This window comes from Bufo gargarizans, chromosome 5 (assembly GCF_014858855.1).
Source record: "Bufo gargarizans isolate SCDJY-AF-19 chromosome 5, ASM1485885v1, whole genome shotgun sequence".
In the NCBI taxonomy this organism is placed as follows: Eukaryota; Metazoa; Chordata; class Amphibia; order Anura; family Bufonidae; genus Bufo; species Bufo gargarizans.
The window spans coordinates 72806612-72832926 of record NC_058084.1 but is presented as its reverse complement, the minus strand read 5'-3'; the positions used below and the strand labels follow the sequence as shown (position 1 = coordinate 72832926).

Sequence of the window (26315 nt, the reverse complement as noted above, 5' to 3'; positions counted from 1 at the left end):
TGAAGCCACCAATGTTAAGGCAGGTTGAGTCGCATAGGCTCTGGAGCAATAGAAAGTAAAAAAAAAACAAGTGACAACTCCATATAAGAATGAGGTAACGATTCACTACAGACAGTAGGTGGTCATCTTCATAGAATGATCAAAACATGAAGATAATCTCCCTAAACAAAGAGACATGTCACCCATGGTCTGTAAATTGGCTAAACTGAATTGTTATCTGTCTATCTTTCTACCTTTTTATACATAGTTTGGAGGTGCTGGTCTAACTTTCTTTTGCATTGTACATTTGGAGGAGTGGCTTCCCCTATTATGCCTAGTGCTTCTAATCAGAGTATCATATAGCTGGATTCTACATTTGCCTTGAATTTTGTAGGCCAAAAGCCCAGGAGAGGCAAGTGTTTTAGTAATAATACATATAACTAGTTTTCTTACATGCATATATTGCTTGTGAAGAAACCAGTAATACATATTAGCTCTGTTAAGTATAGAAAAACCCTATTTGCAACATGGTAGAGCTATAGCCTAGAGGTAAGTGTTCTGCTTTCCATACAGAGAGTCTCAAGTTCAGATCCTAAAAGAGACTTGTTAATCTTTTTATCCCATATTTAACCCATAATAGAAGTTGATAGAAATTAAAATCTTATGTGTATGGCAAAGTGACCTGATGCAAGTAATGCTGTAAGTAGTGTATATGATATCATGCTCTGACACAGCTCTAGGGTGAATTGTACTTCTTTCCTGATACTTATACATAATACTCCCCTTATCTAGTTCAAGATCTGTGTTATAAGTGTGAAGGCAAAGTTTGAGCCAGAATGGGTTTCACAGATTTTAGAAACTTGGCTTCATCTGCTACTTTACCATGCTTGATGTCTAGCCCTGTCAGTCAAGGAGAGGGGCAACGGTGTAGAGCACAGGGACATTGCAAAAGCAGTGCTCCAAGGGCTCAGTACGCCCCCTCCCGGTGCTATGTGAAGTCTTCTCCTGGCCTCCTCCAAGCCCAGATTTGTTCCTTACACTGTCAGATTGCCTGTAAACCAAGTAAACATCAGATAACGGGTTCTTCTAACACCACCTTTCTGTAAACCCATTCATCTCATATTTGTACCATTTCTTGTTGTAATAATCAATTGCCTTGTGCGCTATTTATCTGTAGAACTCAATGAAAGTGATGTTCAAATGTCTTTGGAAGAAGTGTGGGAAAATACTGAGCACTGCAGCAGGAATCAAGAAGCACATCAGGAACATTCATCTTGGGTAATTCACTCTGATGTTCTTTGTAATCACTGATTCACAGCGACCATGATAAGTAGTATTAATGTAGGTAGTGAGACTCACATGTGCGGGAGGGGTAATTCTAAAGACATGATTACTGTAAATTAAATACTGTGATATTTCAGAAAATTGGTGCCAATAGTATAATTGATGGTGCCCACTGACCATTGGAGCTCTCACCAAATCAGACGGGGCATTGTACGGCATTGTACAGAAGCTGTTAGGATGTACTGTACTAATAGGAGTGAGGGGGCATGTGTAATCACTTTTAATTGAATAAGACATTTTATTTTTGTATACTGAAGGGGGGGGGGGATCTGTGGATGGCACAGTTAAGGGGTGGAGGGTCTGTGGATGGCACTGTTATGGGCTGGGGGGGTCTGTGGATGGCACTGTTATGGGGTGGGGGGTTTGTGGATGGCACATATATAACAGTGCCACCCACAGATCCCCCCTATAACAGTGCCACCCACATATCCCCCCTCTAACAGTGCCATCCACAGATCCCCCCTCTAACAGTGCCATCCACAGATCCCCCCTCTAACAGTGCCATCCACAGATCCCCCCTGTAACAGTGCCATCCACAGATCCCCCTGTAACAGTGTCCGTCACAGATCCCCCCCATAACAGTGTCCGTCACAGATCCCCCCCATAACAGTGTCCGTCCGTCACAGATCCCCCCATAACAGTGTCCATCATCCACAGATCCCCCCATAACAGTGTCCGTCATCCACAGATCCCCCCCATAACAGTGTCCGTCATCCACAGATCCCCCCCATAACAGTGTCCGTCATCCACAGATCCCCCCATAACAGTGTCTGTCATCCACAGATCCCCCCATAACAGTGTCCTTCACAGATCACAGAACCACCATTAGTTCCAAACCCACCAAAAGTACACCTTTTGGTTAAAAATATTTTTTTTCTTATTTTCCTCACCAAAAACCTTTACTTTCAACAGATCCCCCCATAACAGTGTCTGTCATCCACAGATCCCCAGTAATAGTGCCATCCACAGACCACCATTAGTTCCAAACCCACCAAAAGTACACCTTTTGGATAAAAATATTTTTTTTCTTATTTTCCTCCCCAAAAACCTAGGTGCGTCTTATAGGGCGAAAAATACGAATTAATTTCAACAATTTTAGTATGGACACATTTGCAAACAGGTCGATATATTAGTGCAAACTTGTGAGCCTAACCAGAATAATATTGGAAGTCATTCTTGTTCAGAAGAACAGACTAGTTAGAAGAAACTAACTTGTTGGAAAGGTGCCATCCAATGACAGTGCCATTCTAAATACGGGCACATTTGTATCAGTGCCATTTTGAAAGTCATTCTGCTTCTTGGCATGACTCTTGTCCTGTTGAAGGGATTGTCCAACAATCAATAGAATTTAGAGGCTGGTTGGACAGAGGTCAAAACACACAGAAAAGCCACTCACCTCTTCAGTGTCCCTGTTTTAGTGCTGTGGCTCCTGTCCCCGCCACTTACAGTATGTACCAGACTAGAAGTGATGACGTGCCTCAGTGGCGTACATAGCAAGGATCAAACCAGGCCCCTCACATAGGACAGAGGGGTTTCCGCCTAAACCCTTTTCAATGACCCTTGGGGCATTTTCACCACTTCCTCATTTGTTAAAAGTTGTTCCTCTAGAGGGTAGAGTCTTGACCATGATTTCACCCCCAGTAGTAGAGGGAATGATCCCAACTGGGCCCCCTCTTTCCCTGGGCCCCATAGCAGTTGCATGGTCGGGCGCTATGGTAGTTCTGCCCCTGGTGTGCCTTAAAGACATGAATGATTGTTTCCGGTCAATCAGCAATCATTTGTTCTCATGTCACTACAGGGGTCACTGATTGGCTGGCAGCAGTCTGGTGTGTGTATACGGCATGTCATCACTCCCAGTCCAGTTGGGACGGGAGCCATGGCGCTGGAACGGGGACACTGCTTAAGGGTCCATTCACACGTCCGTTTTTTCTTTCCTGATCTGTTCCGTTTTTTCAGGAACAGATCAGGACCAGATCTGGACCCATTCATTTTCAATGGGTCCTGGAAAAAATCGGACAGCACAATGTGTGCTGTCCGTTTCCGTTGTTCCGTTCCGCATGTCCGTTTAAATATAAAACATGTCCTATTCTTGTCCTGAAAAATCGGATCCTGGTACAATACAAAGTCAATGGATCCGCAAAAAACGGATGACATTCGGATGTCATTCCGTATGTCATCCGTTTTTTGCGGATTCCGTTCCTGGAAACACATAACCAATTATTTTTTTTATTTTTTTTTTCAATTTTTTTTCAAAGAAATCCAAACAACTTTATTTGATTATTGAAATGTATACATGTTTCCGTTTTTTGCGGATCCGCAAAAAACGGATGACATACGGAAACATTTTCAGGAACAACGGATCCGCAAAAAACGGACCGTTTTTCAGGATGAAAAAAAACAGGACGTGTGAATGGACCCTAAAGGTGTGTTTTGAACCCTCTCCTGTCAGCTTCCAATTCTATTGGATGTTGGACAACCCATTTAAAAGTGTTATCCCATGATTAATGTGATAGTACAAGACAACCTCTTTCTAACAAACCAAGAACCAGTCCTGTACCTGACATGGATCCAGAGCTCCCCACATTCAGGGGCGGACTGGGTACAGAGAGTATGGCTTACCCCATCTACTTGTCTTTACCCTGCCTACTTGTGTTGCCCAATCTTCTGTACATTTGGATGGGCCACTTTTAGTTTTTTTCCAGCGCCACTTTAACTTGCCAGTCCAAACCTGCCCTGATTTATTACTTTTGCTCTGCTAGATATATTTCAAGTTGACAACTCAGGGGGCATGACCTTCAAATCTCTTCCTGTCACAGCTCAGGGGGGGTGTCCTTTCTGCTTCAGGTCTCTCGCTGTAACTGTCACATCTTCTAACAGTAAATCCAGTTGGTGGTAGTTGAAGGATGGAACTGCGCATGTGTGTCCACCTCAGTGATGTTACTGTTGTGGACAGAGAGATAAGGGAAAAAAATTATATAACAAAATTTTGGGCCACTCCCTAGATTAGAAACTACTACAAAACTAGACCCAAGGCATACATACAGGCATTATTTACAAATAGTCTTCTGGACCAATAATTGCATTATTTTTACATATGCCTCTTGTTTGTTATTGCTAAAACGTAACTTTTAATACATAATACTGTATATAAAATGTCTTTTAAGACCTGCAGCACGCCAGACCTGCAGGGTATTGCAAAGTGAGGTCACGGTTATGGGCAATCGAGGGTTACTCACTGTTTGGAGGAGAACCCTGGGCAGGCATGCGGCAGTGAAGGAGAGGTAGACACAAATTCCTCTGGGGCACACTCTGGATGTAGGGACCAGGCCTGATGGTGGATGAGGTGCCCTGGGGATGTTGCAGGTATTTTGAGTGCCTGGGGCAAGGTCCCTTTAAGGATCGTGACGCCAGTGCCTGTAACGGTGGCACACCGGTTTCCAGTAGCAATAATGGAGATGCACAGATGGTATGGTGAACCAAACGTAGCTTTACTTTCAACAGTCCAACTTTGTACATACAGATTGTGATGCAGTCGATTATATCATATATTCCACAAGCAGGCTTATTTCTCAATATGGCAGGTAATAATCTTGCAAGATACTTAGAGGGTAAACAGTTAGTGCAGCCTGGCCTGTGAAGCATTATCTCCACAGCTATTCTGGCTGGCTGTATCCCAAGGCCCGGATGAATAAATGCTGGCTATAATCCTTGGTACTTAATCTTCCTCCGTATTGACCCTTGCTCTTATTTTATAGCACCTCTGCCCATCAGCTTATTTATCTGAGCTGGTTGTCCTGGCACTATTTGGTTTGGAGGTGGCTGCAGGTTTCTCCCAGGAGGCAAATTCTTCTTCTACTGGGGTTACTCTTCTGAGTTAAACTTAGACTCAGGAACTTCAGGCTGACTAGGTTACACTTCTAGCCACCTGGACTGAACTGACTCTTCCCTGTCTGGGCCTACCTATATATACTTAGGGCTCTCTGGCTCCCTCTAACGTCTGGGAGGCTGAACTACACCCTAACAGGCCTGACACCCAGATAATACAGGAAAATGAACATTTAACATCACATTAATGCAATAGACCTGTTAACCCTTGTGTAGTGCCCACCTTTACCTAGTGGGACACTACATACCCCCATGCTATGACGTTGCCCTCCTCGGCGCAACATAAGGGGTCCGCCCAGCTGTAGACTGCAGCCTGAAAGACAAAATGGAGAACATGCATATACAGTAATCACTACATTAGCAATATAAATATGACAAACTGTTTCACTGGAAAATGCGGTGAAAAGGGGCGTCGTTCTCTTCTCTCAGGATAATATAAGGGAACAGGGGGTGCTGACCTGGTGCAGCGTATAAATAATACCAGGATAGTCCATAATAAAAGTAGTAGTCCATAGAAAATGCAGAACAAATATAAGTTTTTGGAGGCTCAAGGAACAAAAAGAGTCCGTACCCAAGTCTTGTAGAGGGTTAAACAGGGGTTTCCCGTGAGGGGCTACCTGGGCCCATAATGTAGTCTCCAAATCTCACAGGTGGATGCCCCTTGGTAGACCGTGTGGACCTCCTTACTGGCAGAGGTTCTTCCTGCCTTGACTCAGGAGGGTCAGAGGAGCTCACAGGCTCTGGAGCTGATTCAGATGCTCTCTGGGGCAAGTTGTCCTGGGGTTGAGAACTAGCAGGAACTGGAGCTGGTACCACCAAGTTTAACCAGGGCGTGAGGAACCAATGAAGCGGATCTTTATCATGGATTAAGTTCTCAACAGCCTGCATAGGATCAATAGGTGAAGCTGGCAGTTCAGGCTCAGGAGACTCCGGCTCAATGTCCTCTGCTGCAGGTTCTCCTTCTATGTAGGGTTTCAAACGATTTCTATGTACAACTTGGAAGCCTTTACCCTCTCTGGAGATTTGGTAAATGTGAGCCTCAGCGTTAGGAATGGCAGAAATGACATAGGGGATCCTTTCCCACTTACTGTCCAACTTACTAGTTCGATGGTTGTTCTTCAACCACACCATGTCTCCTAAAGCTAAGGGTTCTGCATGAGCAGCCAGGTTATAGTCTCTTTGCTGCCGTCCCCGGGCATTCTCAATCCGTTCCTGAACGATCTCTTCGGCATTAAGGTGACGTCTTTGGTGCTCCACTACCCAATTAGTCTTTGGCAGTAGGTTAAGGACATCCGGCACTTGTACATCTAGGGAGTGATCCGCAGGCAACCTCCCTTGACGGCCAAACATCAGATAGAAAGGTGTGGAACAGTGAATTGTGTTGTTATAGGTATACATGAATTGCGGCAACAGAGTAGGCCAATCACCCCTTGTCTCAGGGGGTACTGCTCTCAGCATTTCAACGAGAGTTTGATTCATCTTTTCACAGAGTCCGTTACCTTGCGGATGATAGGCAGTGGTCTGGACTTTCTGGCAATTATGCAGCAGGCACATCTCTTGGAACAGCTGTGACTCAAACGCAGACCCTTGGTCAGTGAGGATTCTCTCTGGGCAGCCATAGGGCAGGAGGAAATGCTTCCAGAACGCCTCTGCTTTAGTCTTAGCTGTCAGGTCTTTCACAGGCACTGCTACGACAAACTTAGTGAAGTGATCAATAATGGTCATGGCATAAGTATACCCTGAGCGACTCGGCTCCAACTTCACATGATCAATAGCAACAAGTTCTAAAGGAGTTTTACTTACGATAGGATGGAGAGGCGCCCTCTGGTCATGGCGTTCAGTTCGCCCCACAGCACAGGCAGTGCATTCTCGGCACCATTTCTCAATATCTTCTCTCATCCCAATCCAATAGAATCTCCTGCGGATGGTGGCCGAAGTGTCCGGACTGGTTGTGATACATTTCTAATACCATTATATAGAAATAGTGGACAGGCACTCTATTTATGGGTTCATGAAAAGGCAGTTTTATTTATAAAAACAATATATCAATAAAAAAATATATCTATAGAGTCTAAATATAGCAGCAATTAATATTAGTTAGTTAGTGAATATAGCAGCAATAAATAACAATAACAATATAGCAGCAGTTAATGGATGGCACTTGATGAATAAGAGCAATGTTCATATAGTTGCAATAAAGGTTTTTTATATAATCTCCCCTTGTATAGACCACTGATTAGTGGAGCAATGTTGCAACAATGTTCTTAATGACAATCTTCTTAGTAGCTAAAAATGTCTTCTTATCTTTCTTTTCTATATCGTGCAGATAATCCAGTTTAGCTTATAAAGTCTCTATTATATGTATTCAATATTTCACTCACGATTAAGCTGTTTCTCTGGTGCGGCGTCCCGCTCCTGTTTTGAAAAACAGACTGACCTTTTGTGATTCGGATCCTTCAGTTTCAGCTTGTTCAGTGGTCGGCGTGCCACATGCTATGGCGGCGTATCTCTTAGTTGTTAGTTCGCCCCTTCAATGTTCAGGTCGCCTCTTGACCCCTTTGTTTCAGCTGTCAGGACTCCGCTTTGTAAGTAACAGGTCAGTTTCGTGAGTGTCTTGAGTTTAGTTCTTCTTAGAGCGCTCCAGTGATGTAAATCTGTTCAAAGTATGCTCTTTCAATCAGACATGTTTCGGAGCTCAACTCGCTCCTTCCTCAATGATCTAGCATACCTCACATCCTGTCTTCTTTTTATCCTATATCGATCCATCAGAAAACCAGGAGTCTGATCCGGAATTGTCCCTTTGCGTTATATAACTTCCAATTTTTTGTTATAGAAATATTTGAGCACCGCTGCTTATAAATATTCTTATTTCTGAAAAGTTTTAAATATTCTTCAATTGCTTTAAAAGTACATTTGCAATAAATGTTAAAACCATACATAAAAAATATAAAAATATATATATCATTTCAATTGTAAAAATATATAAAAATATCCTAATGTAACATCCTGTTGTAAAAAAGCATAAAAGTGTATAGTTTTTCTCTGGGGGATATGTAGTTATTTGGGGGACCCCTCGTTGAGGGAAGACGGGGGCGCTGATATATAACAGAAACCACCGTCGTCCCTCAACCAGGGGCACCCCATTTTACAGGAAGCCAAAGATCTCGAGTTCAGCATTCAAACCATTTGGTTGGATAGAATCGAACTCAAAGATTCTTCGTGATTCCTGTCGAGACATCCTGGATACATGATCACCCCCCCTCCAGTGTCTACTTATTTTTTCAAATGCTATAAACATTAGACCTGAGGGGTTCTGGTTGTGATATTGTTTAAAATGTCTCGACAGGACATGTTTTTCATATCCTTTTTTTATATTTCCAATGTGCTCAGCTATTCTGGTTTTCAGAAATCTTTTAGTACGACCTATATATTGTTTCCCGCAAGGGCATTGGATCAGATATAATACATTATCAGAATTACATGTAAGTAAGTCATTTATTTCGATTTTAAAATTGTTTCGTATAGATTGTACCTCTAGTGTTTTTTTCGAAAAAGTGGTTTGTTTACAGTTTGAGCATCTACCACATCTGTGAAACCCTTTTAAATGATTCCACTGTTGTAGTATTCCTTTCTTTTTTATTGTGGTTTGTTTTGTCGTTGGTGCTATTTTGCATCCTAGGTTTTGTGCTTTTGTATACACAAATTGTGGGTTTTTTGATATTAATGTACCTATAGTTTTATCTTCCAAAATGTGATGCCAATAGCGTCTGATAATTTGTTCCACTTTCTTATATTCAGGATTGAAGGGTAGGATGATTCTTGGTGTTTCATCTTTCAAGTCCCCACTCCCTTTCTCTTTCTTATTTTTATCCTTTTTTTTATTTTTAGGTTCAAAGAAGGTGTTTCTATCCTTTTCTCTTATCTTGGATAGTGAATTTTCTACTATGTTTATTGGATACTTTTTATTTAAAAAATGTATTTTCATATCCTCAGCTTCTTTCTCAAACTGTTCCACTTTTGTACAATTACGTCTAAGTCTGCCAAATTGTCCTGTTGGTATATTCAGCAGCCATCTAGGAAGATGGCAGCTGCTGAATAATATATAGCTGTTTCTCCATGTCGGCTTCTGAAATGTACTACATATATATTTTCCCTCTTCATTTTTAATTAAAAGATCCAAAAATTCAGTTTCTATATTATTCATATTGCTAGTAAACTTTAGGTTAAAAGTATTTACATTTATATCTTCTAAAAACATTAAAAGTTCCTCTCTTCCGCCTTTCCAGATAAAAATGACATCATCTATAAAACGTTGCCAGAGCACCAGGTCTGTCCCCAGTTTAGGACCAATGTGGGTGTCCTCCCAATCTGTCATAAACAGATTCGCATAACTGGGGGCAAACCTGGTGCCCATGGCCGTCCCCCTTGTTTGGAGGTAAAAATCAGATCCAAAATAAAAATAATTATGTGACAAAATAAATTTTACCCCCTCTTCCAAAAAACTTATCTGTTCAGAATGAAATCCACTGTTCTTCTCGAATTGTTTTTTCATTGCTGTGACTCCCTGTTCGTGACTTATGATCGTATATAGGGAGTTCACATCTAATGTCCCCATAATCCAATCTGGATTGTATTCTAATTTTTCCAAAATTTCAATGATCTGGGTAGTATCTTTTATATATGACACACTTTTTTTTACCGATGGTTGTAACATTCTGTCTATATATTGTGACAAGTTTGAGGTCAAAGATCCGATCCCTGAAATTATGGGGCGGCCGGGGGGGTTTTTTGGATCTTTATGAATTTTAGGGAGACAATAAAATACTGGCAATCTTTGTTGCGTTTTAATAATAAAATCGTATTCCTGTTGTAATAAAATGTTACTATCCAATCCCTTTTTGCAATATTGTAGGAGTTCCTGATGGAACTGTTCTCCCGGATCTCCTTTTAATTTAATATACGTGTTCAAATCTGTTAATTGTCTTAGACATTCATTGTTATACTTTTCTGTGTCCATTATTACTATGGCTCCTCCCTTATCTGCCGGTCGTATTGTCAAATTTTCTTGTTTTTGAAGCTGTTTAATTGCCTGTCTTTCTTGATTCGTTATATTGCTTTTAGTGTTTCGTCCATATTTTAAATTCCTTATATCAGAGCTGACACATTGCCTAAAAGCTGCAATTTCCTGACCTATCTCTTGTCTAGGAAATTTTTTTGAGGTTTCCTTTAGTTCTGTATGTGTATATTTATGATTTTTCTCCACCTGTGCTAAAATTGGATTTTTTAAGAAATATTTTTTCAAACAAATTTTCCTTATGAATTTTTCTACCCCAATATATGCTTCAAATTTACTAACCCTTGGTGTCGGTGCAAATTTTAACCCTTTATTTAACACCCTAATTTGTGCATCAGACAATTTTGTGTCGCTCAAATTTACAATAGCATCCATTTCTTTTATGTCCTGTGGTAGTGTTTTCTTTCGTCCTCTCCTTGTTTTTTTCTGTTTTTGTTTTGTGTCTTTTCTTTGTGGTAACGTGTTTCCCCATTGTCCCGTGTTGGTGTCAACCATTGTGTGTCTTGTAAGTGTTGTGCTCTGTTCGGTTGATAATTTCTGTGATTCTGATATCTGTGACGTAAATTGTACTGATGTCTCAATGGTGGAGGTGAATAATGTCTCCTCATTGGTGGTGAGTGTTGGCGTTCTTGTGACTGTGATCTGTGTCGTGTCCTTGTTCTGTGGTGAGGGGGGGTCCCATCTAAAAAATGTTCGTTAGAAAGGGCTTCGTATTTATTTGTGACTGGTATAGTATATCTAGTCTGTTGTATTTTTGGGGGGTTTTCTTGAGATCTTTCTTTTTCTTCTCGTCTCTGAATATTATCCCTATTTTCCAAATTTCTTTGTTCTTCTCTGTCAGGTTCTATCCTAGTATTATAATTATATTTTTTCAATTTTTTATATAAAATTTCTTGTTCTATTTTATCAAGGCTTCTACATAATCTCTCTTGCCATTTATTGTATTCTTCATTTTTAGGAAATTGATCTATTTTTGTTTTTATTTGATTTATTTTTTCATTTGTATATTCCAATATTTGTCCTCTTCTTTTTACTATTAATTTTGTTAAGGATATTGATTGTGTTAATAGTAGAGTGTCCCATTCTTCATTAAATTCTGTACTGCATAGATCTTGGGCTGGGGTTTTAGTTAGTAATAGTCCTTTAGGGACTTTACCTATATGTATATATTGATTCAAAGTTTTTATCTCCCACCTTTGCCGTAATTGTTTATGTAGAAGGTGCTCTACTTCCTTAAATGTCTCTGACATATTTTTCTCAATTGGTGGTTCAAAATTTAAATCTGCAGAATGATTAAATGAAAATTCCTCAATTTTTTGTCTTTTTGTCTCTACATGATCCCATATATCCATATTCCCAGTGGGAGCTTTGCCTTAATGGGTGAGAAAATCGTAAATATGTAACACAGATAAAGGCGGCTCTCCACTGGTTTTTCTGGTAGCAGGTGCTCTTGTCCAAATTGACTCACCCTCGTCAATAAAAAGTGGATTTAAAATTATATAGAAATAGTGGACAGGCACTCTATTTATGGGTTCATGAAAAGGCAGTTTTATTTATAAAAACAATATATCAATAAAAAAATATATCTATAGAGTCTAAATATAGCAGCAATTAATATTAGTTAGTTAGTGAATATAGCAGCAATAAATAACAATAACAATATAGCAGCAGTTAATGGATGGCACTTGATGAATAAGAGCAATGTTCATATAGTTGCAATAAAGGTTTTTTATATAATCTCCCCTTGTATAGACCACTGATTAGTGGAGCAATGTTGCAACAATGTTCTTAATGACAATCTTCTTAGTAGCTAAAAATGTCTTCTTATCTTTCTTTTCTATATCGTGCAGATAATCCAGTTTAGCTTATAAAGTCTCTATTATATGTATTCAATATTTCACTCACGATTAAGCTGTTTCTCTGGTGCGGCGTCCCGCTCCTGTTTTGAAAAACAGACTGACCTTTTGTGATTCGGATCCTTCAGTTTCAGCTTGTTCAGTGGTCGGCGTGCCACATGCTATGGCGGCGTATCTCTTAGTTGTTAGTTCGCCCCTTCAATGTTCAGGTCGCCTCTTGACCCCTTTGTTTCAGCTGTCAGGACTCCGCTTTGTAAGTAACAGGTCAGTTTCGTGAGTGTCTTGAGTTTAGTTCTTCTTAGAGCGCTCCAGTGATGTAAATCTGTTCAAAGTATGCTCTTTCAATCAGACATGTTTCGGAGCTCAACTCGCTCCTTCCTCAATGATCTAGCATACCTCACATCCTGTCTTCTTTTTATCCTATATCGATCCATCAGAAAACCAGGAGTCTGATCCGGAATTGTCCCTTTGCGTTATATAACTTCCAATTTTTTGTTATAGAAATATTTGAGCACCGCTGCTTATAAATATTCTTATTTCTGAAAAGTTTTAAATATTCTTCAATTGCTTTAAAAGTACATTTGCAATAAATGTTAAAACCATACATAAAAAATATAAAAATATATATATCATTTCAATTGTAAAAATATATAAAAATATCCTAATGTAACATCCTGTTGTAAAAAAGCATAAAAGTGTATAGTTTTTCTCTGGGGGATATGAAATGATATATATATTTTTATATTTTTTATGTATGGTTTTAACATTTATTGCAAATGTACTTTTAAAGCAATTGAAGAATATTTAAAACTTTTCAGAAATAAGAATATTTATAAGCAGCGGTGCTCAAATATTTCTATAACAAAAAATTGGAAGTTATATAACGCAAAGGGACAATTCCGGATCAGACTCCTGGTTTTCTGATGGATCGATATAGGATAAAAAGAAGACAGGATGTGAGGTATGCTAGATCATTGAGGAAGGAGCGAGTTGAGCTCCGAAACATGTCTGATTGAAAGAGCATACTTTGAACAGATTTACATCACTGGAGCGCTCTAAGAAGAACTAAACTCAAGACACTCACGAAACTGACCTGTTACTTACAAAGCGGAGTCCTGACAGCTGAAACAAAGGGGTCAAGAGGCGACCTGAACATTGAAGGGGCGAACTAACAACTAAGAGATACGCCGCCATAGCATGTGGCACGCCGACCACTGAACAAGCTGAAACTGAAGGATCCGAATCACAAAAGGTCAGTCTGTTTTTCAAAACAGGAGCGGGACGCCGCACCAGAGAAACAGCTTAATCGTGAGTGAAATATTGAATACATATAATAGAGACTTTATAAGCTAAACTGGATTATCTGCACGATATAGAAAAGAAAGATAAGAAGACATTTTTAGCTACTAAGAAGATTGTCATTAAGAACATTGTTGCAACATTGCTCCACTAATCAGTGGTCTATACAAGGGGAGATTATATAAAAAACCTTTATTGCAACTATATGAACATTGCTCTTATTCATCAAGTGCCATCCATTAACTGCTGCTATATTGTTATTGTTATTTATTGCTGCTATATTCACTAACTAACTAATATTAATTGCTGCTATATTTAGACTCTATAGATATATTTTTTTATTGATATATTGTTTTTATAAATAAAACTGCCTTTTCATGAACCCATAAATAGAGTGCCTGTCCACTATTTCTATATAATTTTAAATCCACTTTTTATTGACGAGGGTGAGTCAATTTGGACAAGAGCACCTGCTACCAGAAAAACCAGTGGAGAGCCGCCTTTATCTGTGTTACATTTCTAATACCAGACTGGCATCTCGACGAGGTATGAGGATCTGATATATCCTATCACAGGACACTGGATCCAGGCTCCTTCTAAGCAACAGGCCTTTTTGAAGGAAAAGTTGGTGGCGATGTCTCCACAGTCTCGTTAGTTCTGGGTCTGCACTCTTCCTGCGGATTCTCTCAGGAGTTTTCCCACTGGTAAGGAAGTCGAGCAGTTCACCGAGAACTCTACTTTCGGACTGGAGCTTAATCCACCTTTCTTGGTCACCCCTGGACTCAGGAATATCTGATGAGGAAGGATCAGCAGCGGAGTGGTTTTCAGTGCGGATATTATCCTGCTGAGCAAATTTACTGTAAAACGCCGGCATTTCCACTTCTTCCCAGGTATCCTTTGGCTCATCTGGGGCTTCTGTAGTGGGGAGCCGAGACAGGGCATCAGCATTGTCATTGGAGCGGCGTGTCCGGTATTTCACAGTGAAGTCATAGTTGGCAAGGCGGGAGGCACATCTTTGCTCCAGAGCCCCTAATTTGGCTGTATTCAGATGCGCCAGGGGGTTATTGTCCGTGAAGGCAACAAATGGTGTGGCAGCGAGATAGTCTTTGAACTTTTCAGTCACATCCCACACTAGGGCAAGAAACTCCAGCTTGCGGGAACTGTAGTTCTGGTCGTTCTTCTCAGCTCCCTTCAGGGATCTGCTGGCGTAGGCAATTACTCTCTCTTTGTTTTTTTGCACTTGAGCCAACACGGCCCCCAGGCCTCTCTTACTAGCATCTGTGTAGAGGTGGAACGGCTTCTGATAATCTGGGTAACCCAGAACAGGGGGTTCGGTCAGCTTTTTTTTTAGGAGCTGAAAGGCAATCTCCCGTTCTTCGTTCCACTCAACAGGAATAGGAGTCTTTGGACTCTTCTTGAGATGTCCCCTCAGGAGTTCCTGGATTGGATCCGCAATTTGTGCGAAATGCGGGATGAAACGCCTATAATACCCTGCAAAGCTGAGAAAGCTTCTCACCTCTTTCACGGTGGTAGGAGTAGGCCAATTTTGGACAGCAGCAAGTTTATCAGGATCAGGCTGTACTCCTTCGGCACTGACAACGTGCCCTAGGTATTTTACTGCTGGTTTCAGCAGGTGGCACTTGGATGGCTTGATTTTGAGGCTATATTTAGTAAGGACTTGGAACACTTCCGCCAGGTGTTTTAGGTGGTCCTCATACGTCTTGGAGTATATAATAACGTCATCTAGATATAACAATACAGTTTCAAAGTTCCTATGGCCTAAATAACGTTCCATCAGCTGCTGGAACGTCCCTGAAGCGTTACACAGTCCAAACGGCATGTAGTTAAATTCAAACAGGCCCATAGGTGTAGTAAAAGCGGTCTTTTCTCGATCTTCTGGGGCCATAGGTACCTGCCAGTACGCACTAGTTAAGTCCAGGGTGGAGAAATAGGCTGATGACCCCAGGGCAGTCAAGGACTCCTCAATGCGTGGCAATGGATATGCATATTTGTGGTTGATTTGATAGATTTTTCTATAATCCACACAGAACCTTATACTGCCATCTTTTTTTCGAACAAGGACTAGGGGCGCAGCCCAGGGACTATGACTGTGCCGGATTATATTAGAGTCTTTCATCTCTTGTACCATCTCTTTCACAGACTGATAGGTCGTAGGTGGTATAGGTCTGTGTCTCTCCTTGATAGGAGGATGAGAGCCAGTGGGGATGGTGTGTTGGATTACACTGACCTCTCCGTAGTCCGTGGAGTGCTTGCGGAAAGCCTTGTGATGTTCTCTTACTAGATTCAGAACTCCCTTTATTTGCTCCTTCAGGGTGGATTCGTTCCCCACATGAAGTTCTTCCCACTAGGATGTTGTAGGGGCGCTGGCAGTGGCGCTGCTGCTCTGTGCAGTCTGGAACGTCTCCGTGGCAGGCAGACGGATCACATCCTGGAAAGACACCTGGAAAAGCTGAGCAATGGGGCAGTGTTTAAAAAAAGTAACGGGATGATCACCAAAGTTAATTAAACGGATAGGCACTTTACCTTGAGACACGGTCACCAGACTCTTGGCTGTCCGTACGAAGGGATGATTCTCAATTTGAATAGGTTCCACTAGGGCTTGATAGTCCTGGCCCTGGATCCCTAACACCACACGGCACCACAGGATGATCTGGGAATTTGGAGGCAGAATTACCGGCCGGTTATCCCGGATCCGGACAGTACAAATTTCTCCTTTTTTGTTGGCGGAACCTTTGTTGAGCACACAGCACACTGATAGTCTTTTGAATGACTCTTCTGGAAGCAGGCGAGGCCGAAGATATAGTTTGATTCAATGCTTCAAGCACTTCGGAGTAACAATTTTTAAGGACATTAGTCCCTAGGATCACAGGGTGTCCTCCTTTATCTCCTGCTTGTACCACAATCACACCTTGCTGTGGTAAGGTGGCCTCTCCCACCTGAAGAGTAGGTTCCCAGTACCCATGGACTTTCACTGGCTTACCGTTGCTGGCAATGATATCTAGCCAGGACTCTGGTGGCTGGGTGAGGAGACTTGGGTCCCAGAACTTGTCAAAGGCAGGTCGTTGGATGGTGGTAACCTGTGACCCAGTATCCAGCAGGGCTTCAAAGGGTATCCCGTTGATACATATTTTAATTTTTGGACGGGATCCTACATATTTAGGCATCCAGCTTGGATCATTTGGACCTACTGTTCTACCTCCCGAGGGGCGGTCCTCTACCTCAGGGGTTGCCCGTTTAACTGCCAGCACATTGATTCAGTATGTCCATATTTTTTACAATAGTGACAGACAGGCTGTTTGCGATTTTTGGACCGGTAACTTGGTCGCCCATCTGGTTCTTTGGGGTATACATCTCTATATGCAGGCGGGAGCCTGGGAGGAAAAGGGCCTTCATCTTCCCGTAACACCGGTTTCTCCCATTCCTCTATTTTCTTGCATACTTTCTCTAAGCTCAGAGTGAGATAGTTTACTTGTTCCATTAGTGCTGCCACTACATCTGTTACTGGAGACTGAGTGGCCTGACTGACTCCAGCCGGCCCCACATTGACAGTCTTTGGCTGACAAGTCTGAGGTTCAGGGGAGGCTGCTGGCCCTGCGGCCGGGTTCTGGCCTAGAATACTGATGGCCAGATCTTTAAAGTCCAAAAATTTACAATTGGGGTGTTGAACTGACAACATCCTCAGCTGGTCCTTTAAATGTTCAGTACTTATACCCGCAATGAACTGCTCTCTAAGAGTCTTGTCCTAGTCTTCAGCTTCCTTGGGGTCTACCTGGACCACAGCCCTCAGGGTCTCTTGCAAGGACAGAGCAAAATCGCGGAGCGACCCCCAAGGCTGCTGCTTCCTGCTGAAGAATCGCATTTTAACTTCGGACACCGTTCTGGACTCAAATGTGGTGCCAAGGCGATCATAAATCTGCTCCAGGCTACTCTTTTTAGAACGGGGCCATGACATGACTTCCCTGCGGGCGGCCCCTTCTAACTGAGCTAGGAGGATCTCCATTTGTTGTTCAGCAGATATGGGGTAGAGCTGGAATAAGGCCAGTATCTGATCCTTAAAGTCCTTTAATTTATGGGCTTCCCCTGAATATCGTAGGAACCAGGGGGCCCCAAAATAATACGGCATGGTCAGTGGCATCAGGCTTGATGCTGCCGCGGCGGCAGGTGCCCTATTGTCAGCTGCGGGCACCCCAGAAGGCACATCTGGGGCCACCTGCCCTGCTTCTTCAGGTGCGGACATAGTGTTACTAGGTGGGTATGGCCCTTTAAATGACAGCGGAGCGGACCGGAGCGAAAATGTCAGAGATTTTTTTTTTTCAGGTCAAGTCTCTTGTCGCTAGTGGGGGACTCTCTCCGGTGCCCTGGCAAGGGTCGGGCCGCTCTGGTATAGTAATCAGAAGGGGGCCGGTAAAGAGTAAAGTTTGTAGTTACTCCGGCGGTGCTCGCTCCAAGTATCGCGAGATGCGTGCCTACGTCAGACGAGAGTCCCACGCACAGCGTCAGCAGGTAGGCACGGCCTCTTGCAGCTCCGGGATTCAGCTAGGCGGTACCTTTTTCCAGACAGGGCGGCGTTTTTCCTCCTTGCAGGCTGGGCGGTAACTTCACCTTGTCCTTTTTCGCGCCAAACGGGCACAACGAGGCACACTTGTAATCCAGTCAGGTTAAGCAGCCATCTTTGAGCAAATCGCTGTCTATTCACTGACAGCAAGCAGTGGCTTAAACAAACGGCAATTTAGTCCATGCAATATACAGTTCTTCACACCGCTATTATGAGAGTTCTTTGGCCCAGCAATTTCAAATAAACAAGTAGGGCTTGGTCACTTCTTAGGCATATAATGGCACACAGTTTTATATTCCACAATGGCGCAGGAATGATCGTATCCTGTTCGTGACGCCAATTTATGCAGCACACCAGACCTGCAGGGTATTGCGATAGTGAGGTCACGGTTATGGGCAATCGAGGGTTACTCACTGTTTGGAGGAGAACCCTGGGCAGGCATGCGGCAGTGAAGGAGAGGTAGACACAAGTTCCTCTGGGGCACACTCTGTAATGTAGGGACCAGGCCTGATGGTGGATGAGGTGCCCTGGATGTTGCAGGTATTTTGAGTGCCTGGGGCAAGGTCCCTTTAAGGATCGTGACGCCAGTGCCTGTAACGGTGGCACACCGATTGATAGCAGTAGTAATTGAGGTACACAGATGGTAAACCAAACTTGCTTTACTTGGGAACAGTCCAACTTTGTACATACAGTTGATAATGATGATGCAGTCCCTTATACAATATTCCACAAGCAGGCTTAACTCAATACTGGCAGGTAATAATCTTGCAAGATACTTGGAGGGTAAACAGTTAATGCTTCACAGGCCAGTCTGCACTATCTCCACAGCTATTCTGGCTGGCTGTATCCCAAGGCCCGGATGCCTAAATGCTGGCTTTAATCCTTGGTACTTAATCTTCCTCCCGTATTGACCCTTGCTCTTATTTTGTAGTACCTCTGCCCAACAGCTTACTTCTCTGAGCTGGTTGTCCTGGCACTGCTTGGTTTGGAGGTGGCTGCAGGTTTCTCCCAGGAGGCAAATTCTTCTTCTACTGGGGTTACTCTTCTGAGTTAAACTTAGACTCAGGAACTTCAGGCTGACTAGGTTACACTTCTAGTCACCTGGCATGAACTAACTCTCCCCTGTCTGGGCCTACCTATATATACTTAGGGCTCTCTAGCTCCCCCTAACGTCTAGGAGGCTAAACTACACCCTGACAGGCCTGACACCAGATAATACAGGGAAATGCATATTTAACATCACATTAATGCAATAGACCTGTTAACCCTTGTGTAGTGCCCACCTTTACCTAGTGGGACACTACAGACCTAATAAATGGATTTAAAACTCTCAGTTGTGTTGCATTCTTTTCCTCATTAGTTAGATATAATGATTCACTTTCTCTGCAATTTAGGGTGATCGTCTCAAAGAGGCTTTGCTTGGGCTTCGAAGGGTGGAAGATGGCTGGTTCTTTAAGGTATAGACGTGGATAAAACATTCACATACGTATTTCTTTCCACAGGCGTACTGGGGAATCAGATGACTGTGATGGAGAAGAAGACTTTTACTATACAGAGATCAGGCTCAACAATGACACTGAAGGACTGTGTAGCCTCTCGTCGGTATCTCCGTCTTTCGCGTCACCTCCCTCTACAGTACTTTTTCCAAGTAATGGAAGTTGTGAATATCGCAAGACAGAGACCAAACTGAACGGCCGTCTGAGCAGATCTGCCCCCAACACCTTCTACCTAGTACAGTCCGACCATGCTTACCAGGTAAACCCCAGGAGTGCCACTAATATGATACGTGGACCATTGTAGTACAGTCAATGATTGCTTTCTAGATTATATGTGCATGCCCCCACCATTCACATGATGTGTAGATAAGGTTGTAGAATATTTGTACTATAACTTGGCATTCAATAGAGTATTATATACAGTAGTTTAAAGAGGACTTATCCGTTCTCCGGACAGGTTTATTTTAGTCGGTACTTGGATTCGAGAAAAAACAGCAATTCTGGTGCGTCTTTTCTTAGTAGGCTGCATTGTGCTGTTCTTTTATTATTCCTCCTGTAAATGTATGTATAAATTGTCATCAGGGTATGTCCTTATATAGGATGACGTGGGCATTTTTTTGTGAAACAGGGCCGGTCTGTCCAGTCTGTATCAAGCATCAAATAAGGCTATTTATAATGATTGTCCAGGGCTTACTTATTGAGGACCTAGCCTTAAAGGGGTTCTCCGGGAACGGATATTGATGACCTATCCTCAGGAGAGATCAACAGTATTACATTGACTCCCAGAACCCCGATGATCAGCTGTTAGAAGAGGCGCTCCTTGAGTGCTTAGGCCTTTTCCTAGGCCAGTGATGACGCGTTCATCGGTCACATGGCCTAGCTGCAGCTCAGTCCCATTCAAATCAATGGGGCTGAGCTGCACTACCAAGCCCAGCCACTGTACCATGTACGGTGCTGTGCTTGGTGAGCTGCCAGGAAGCCGCAGCGCTCGCTGGAGCTCCAGTGAGCGTCGCGGTTTCATGAAGTAGCTGTTAGGCGGGGGTTCGAGGACTCAGACCCCTGCCAATGTGATATTGATGACCTATAGGAAAGGACATCAATATCAAAATCCTGGATAATCCCTTTAAGGGGAATCTGTCACCTCCGGGAAGCCCTAGTAAGTACAGTAATACATGTATAGAATACCTACCAGTGACTCCAGGTCTGTAATTGTCAATACGCATATTTCCCTGCTGTAGACCTGTAAACCAGCCATGGAATGCATTGAGAGGACTCCTGTGCATGCGCACATAATTGAGAGGACTCCAGAAGAAGTCTTCTCTATGCATTCCACCGCTGGTTTGTAGTTGCACAACAGTGGAACAGGGGTGAGTATCAGCACACAATTTACTTATCTGGAGTCAACGGTAGGTGTTCTATGCATGTATTACTGTACTTTATAGGACTTCCCTTCAAGATAGGTCATCAATATTTAATCAGTGGGGGTGACATCCCTCACACTGAAGCAGGCACTGGAAGTACACTGCTCCATCCAGCACTTCAGTAACCAGGCCCGACCACTACACAGTGGATGGAGCCGGGTAGTTCCGGTGTCTGGTTCCAGTGCCGGGAGTCGAACTCCTGCCAATCTGATATTCATGACCCCTCCTAAGGATAGGTCTTCAATACGTAAGTCCTGTAAAAAAATGTTCTATATTATTTATTCTTTTTCTTCAATATATTTCTTTATTTTTCTATAATGTGTTCTTTTTCTTCCACCAACTAAAGAATATCCAGAACATTGTTCATCATTTCATTTTTGGAGAACCCGCATTGTGATAGGCTTTGTATATTCTGCTTCAGTTTCCCATTGTATTTTCCTGTGTCTATATATTGATAGTTATAGACTAGGCGGAAATGCCATGATCTGTGTCACACTAAGGCTGGAAGAGCAGTTGGATGTATAAAATAAGATCTCAGAACTGTTGATGGTCACGTCCCACGTTCACATCCTAGTGTGGATCACCTAAAGTTTTAGACGTGTCCATCTAGGTGTCCTCCTCTTCAACCTTTAGCAGATTTTATAGAGAACAACAACATGAAGGATAGACATATCCGTTGTCATTTTTGAATTCTCGTTTTCAAAAATTGCTTACCGCAGCAAGACAGGAAAATGTTGGTAAGTAATACAAGCATAGCAATTTTTAGCTTCTGCTCTCACTTCTGATCTCCTAACATCAGGGTTAGGGCTTATTCACACGGCCGCTGTGGTTCCGTTCCCTGCATTCTTGCGGCGGCCAGGACGGATCGAGACCCATTCAACTTAAATGGGTCCGTGATCCGTCTGCACCGCAAAAAAAAATAGAGCAAGTTCTATTTTTTGCGGTGCGGAGGCACGGACAGAAACACCACGGAAGCGCTCCGTAGTGCTTCCGTGGGGTTCCGATCCGTGCTTTCGTTCCGCATCTCCGTGATTGCGGACCCATTCAAGTGAATGGGTCCGCATCCGTGATGCGGAGTGCACACGGGCCGGTGTATTGCGGACCCGCCATATGCGGGCCGCAATACGACCACAGAACCACAACGGCCGTGTGAACAAGCCCTTACTTATACTTTCAGGTTTTGGTACAAAAATTCTAAATAAAATCTATGAGTTTGTCTCTTATCTGTAATTGACATTCAGTAATTGTGGAATGCGGGCCGATTAGGACAATACCTTTCAGTATGAATCTGGAGGTCAGTCATTTCTCAGGTTATTGTTGTAGTGTTGTCCAGCAGTTTCGCTCGATGGAACGGTTTAGTTTTGGTCTGTATGATGACGTAACCTCCACTTTCCATTATTACTTTTTAATTCTCAGTCACCAAAGACATGCTTAACCATTTTGCACTGAATTCAGGACAGGCGAGTTCATCACCTCAAGGAAAGGGCCCGTCACTGCATCACAAGGAAAGGGCTTGAAAGTCTAGGGATGACCAAATGGTCTCTCTTCACTTTGAAGTTGAAGATCATTGAGACCTACAAGTCCATGAAGAAGCACCTCTGAAGGTCAGGAACTTTGAAGGAACTAAGCAGGGGAGGAAAACAAGGTCATCATGCTTTTTAGCTGTCATTTTTCTTGTATGGTTTAGCTAGTTAAAGGGAATGTATTAGCTATAATTTTTTTTTTACTTTTTCTTTTACTGATACTGATCATATTCTTTTTTTGTAATCTGTTTTTATTTTCTGGTTGTAGAGTTTGTTAACTCTATTGGGTGTGGAAACCTTTGCAGCTGCTGTTGTAGCAGCACACGGCCCGTAGGAAACTGCAGACAGCAGACGACTCCTTGATATCTTTGGGAAGGTGTTCTAGACAAGCTTTGTGACCTGTGCAGAGGTCATTGTGCAGGGAGGTGAGAATATGAGGTGTGACCACCACCTATTGTGAATAGTGGATGCAATGTTATCTGTCATTGTAATCCTGCCTGTGAAGATAATATGATAACTGCTGAGCAAAAAGATCTGTAAAGTACAGAATGTGTCAGTGTATGATTAGGCTCAGTGGCCACAGTAAAAACTGCAAAATGTCAGAATTATTTTCAAGATAGTGACATGGAGAATAAACATGCAAAAAAATTTACCAAAAATTATTTAAAAATATGTTTGCAAAAACATGATTTAGACAATAGGCTAAAATGTAGACATTGAGGCAATCCTGTTCATTTTACATTGTTTCCTGTGCCTGCGAAACACTCACATCATCTCCAGTATCACTTGTTTGTAGTTTTTTTTGTGCCATTAGGCTACTTTCACATTTGCGTTGTTGTTTTCTGGTATTGAGATCCGGCAGAGGATCTCAATACCGGAAAAAAAGTTTCCGTTTTGTTCTCATGGATTCTGAATGGAAAGAGATCTTTTCAGAATGCATCAGGATGTCTTCCGTTCCGTCAGCATTCCGTTTTGTGACCGGACACAAAACCGCTGCAGTTTTGTGTCCGGTCATAATAACGTAAAAAAAAAAACAGATCTTAAAAAAACGTATCTGTCACCCATTGACTTTCAATTTATTTAGTGATGGATCCATTTATTTCCGTGTTGATTTCACACAACCGTATCCTAACGGAACGGATGCATCCTGATGTGTAAAATCAAAACGGATCCGTTTAATTCCAGTATTGAGATCCTCTGCCAGATCTCAATACCGGAATTAATAACGGAAGTGTGAAAGTAGCCTTAGAGGGGTTGTCCAGGAGCGGAAAGTAATTTTGATGAGGCCAGGCACAATGCAGAATTCTAAAAAAAATTATCTCGCCTGTTCAAATGGTTCCAGATCCAGCACCAAGCTCCTTTCTCTGCCATGTCCGATCCCTACTGGACCAGGTGTGACATCCTGTGACACACACATCACTGCTGCGGGCCAGTCAGTGACCTTAGCGGTTATACATCAGGAATGGCATGTGACTGCCGAGCACTCGCAGCAGTGACGTACACGTTGAGGGGACATCAGACTTCTGGTCTATCAGAGAGGGGAGGGGAGCTCTGCTGGTCTAGCAGGGACTAGAGTCAGTGGGGAGGGGAGCTCTGTTGGTCTAGAAGAGACTGGAGTCAGTGGGGAGGGGAGCTCTGTTGGTCTAGAAGAGACTGGAGTCAGTGGGGAGGGGAGCTCTGTTGGTCTAGAAGAGACTGGAGTCAGTGGGGAGGGGAGGTCTGTTGGTCTAGAAGAGACTGGAGTCAGTGGGGAGGGGAGCTCTGTTGGTCTAGAAGAGACTGGAGTCAGTGGGGAGGGGAGCTCTGTTGGTCTAGAAAAGACTGGAGTCAGTGGGGAGGGGAGCTCTGTTGGTCTAGAAGAGACTGGAGTCAGTGGGGAGGGGAGCTCTGTTGGTCTAGAAGAGACTGGAGTCAGTGGGGAGGGGAGCTCTGTTGGTCTAGAAGAGACTGGAGTCAGTGGGAGGGGTGCTCGGAGCTGGACCTGGAATACTTTGGACAGGTGAATGTTATATATTTTTTTTTTTTATATTTAGGACTGTGCCCAGCCTCATGGAAATTACTTTCCCCTCTCGACAAGACCTTTGGAGTAACGAGATATAATCCATACTGCGTACGGTTGTCATAAAAATATAGGATGGGTGTATTTTTATTTTGTTGATCGTCCTTCTTCCAGAAATCTAAGATAACTTGCTTTGGAATTTCAGATAACAGATTATTTACATAATACACATGGTTCTGTGTATGGCAAATGGTAGACACAGTAGACAATTACAGTGCCATGTATCAGCACAGTCACTCCAGTTATAGGCCATCATTACATGGAAAGAATGGTATTTGGCATGAGTGCCATGTGTATGAAGGTGGGACCTGCTGCCGGTCACTAAGACTACGTCACCTCCGAGGCTGGTGTATGTATGTACGCAGTCTTTATATGATCCTTCCCATGATCACTTCAGGATCAAGGGACTTAGTGACGGTAGCATGTGTATCCAGTCTGCTCCCTCAAGATGCCTTTAATGAGTGCTATAAATATTCATGTAAAAGAGAAGACTTTCATCTTTAGGCACAAGGCATGAGCTCTACAGCTGAAGCACATGTGATTATCCTCTGTTATACCCATCGGGCAGTATTATTGTATTGACGGGGCTGTATCGGGAATTCTAGTAGAATTTTAAACCACAGGACAAGTGCCTCCTTGTATCTGATAAGATTACCTACACTAGTACCTTTATGTACTAAGATACTAAAATCATAAATAGGTTTATATTTACAGTCCCTACGCATGGTAGATACACAGAGCAATGATGGGAGTTTATTTCTCATCATTTAAGTCCCCCTTTGGGGATGAATGATCACTACTACAGATTCATTTGTTGTCAGTAGCACATGATTGTATGTGAGACATAAAGGATTGTATCACCTGACAAATGAGCGCGTGCTTTGCTCGTCTGTTGGGCGATCGGCGGCACATTTCTTGGGACCGGATAATCTGCACATGTAAATGTCCTATAGTTATTGTGCAAATTCATATGTGCATTTTTCAGCAGTGATTTTTACTACTGACCTATGGTTTCCTATGAATTTAGAAACAGGTTAGTGCCCCCAAAATGAGACCCCCTCTGATAGCCAGGACATCCCCTGGTAGTAATAGCTGATGATGACCGTTGTTTCTGGCAGCCCCATTGACATCAATTGGTAGGGTGCGTGCACGTATGGTTCCATTCAACCACGAGAGAGGTTCACCCAGCTTTTACTCTCCCTGCCACTGTCCCTGCCTCTTTCTTCGCAACTGTCCCTACTGTTGTACCTTTCTCAGCCTCAGATCAGCCTCCTATCAGAACCCCCAGCCTACATCAGCCTCAGATCAGACCCTCATCAGACCCTCCCCAGCTTTAGATCAGACCTCCGCCTCATATCACACCCCTATCAGACCTCCCAACCTCAGATCAGACCCCCATCAGATCCTCCCTAGCCTCAGATCAGCCCCTCATCAGACCCCAAGCCTTAGATCAGACCCCAATAGGCCCTCCAGCCTCAGATCAGACCCCTATAAGCTCCCCAGCCTCAGATCAGCCCCCCAAGCCTCAGATCAGCGCCTATTAGGCCTGTACTGTGACCTGACAGCGCACTGCGTTAGCTCATAGTGCATACATGTCAGGACACAGCGTGGGGCCAGAAGAAGACCAGGAAAGGGGAGTACAGCTAGCAATGCGCTTTTCTCACCTTCCTGTGCCTCCCGCATGTTAATGACCGCTTCCATAATGGAAGCGGTCATTAGCATTTTCTGGCCGGGGGCCACATGAAATGGTCCCGTGGGCCGCATATGGCCCGCGGGCTGGAGGTTCCCCACCCCTGTTCTACA

The 26315-nt window shown here is 43.1% G+C and overlaps 1 protein-coding gene across 1 annotated transcript in view; it reads left to right on the top strand.

The window, feature by feature from the left end:
• ZNF704 (zinc finger protein 704) overlaps nucleotides 1-26315 on the top strand; it is an 85891-nt gene that overhangs the window by 48204 nt on the left and 11372 nt on the right. Inside the window, exons 5-7 of the mRNA XM_044295379.1 lie at nucleotides 1157-1257; nucleotides 19516-19768; nucleotides 23989-24452. Of these exons, the coding sequence (XP_044151314.1) occupies nucleotides 1157-1257; nucleotides 19516-19768; nucleotides 23989-24452 (818 nt within the window). The remainder of the gene's footprint in view (nucleotides 1-1156; nucleotides 1258-19515; nucleotides 19769-23988; nucleotides 24453-26315) is intronic.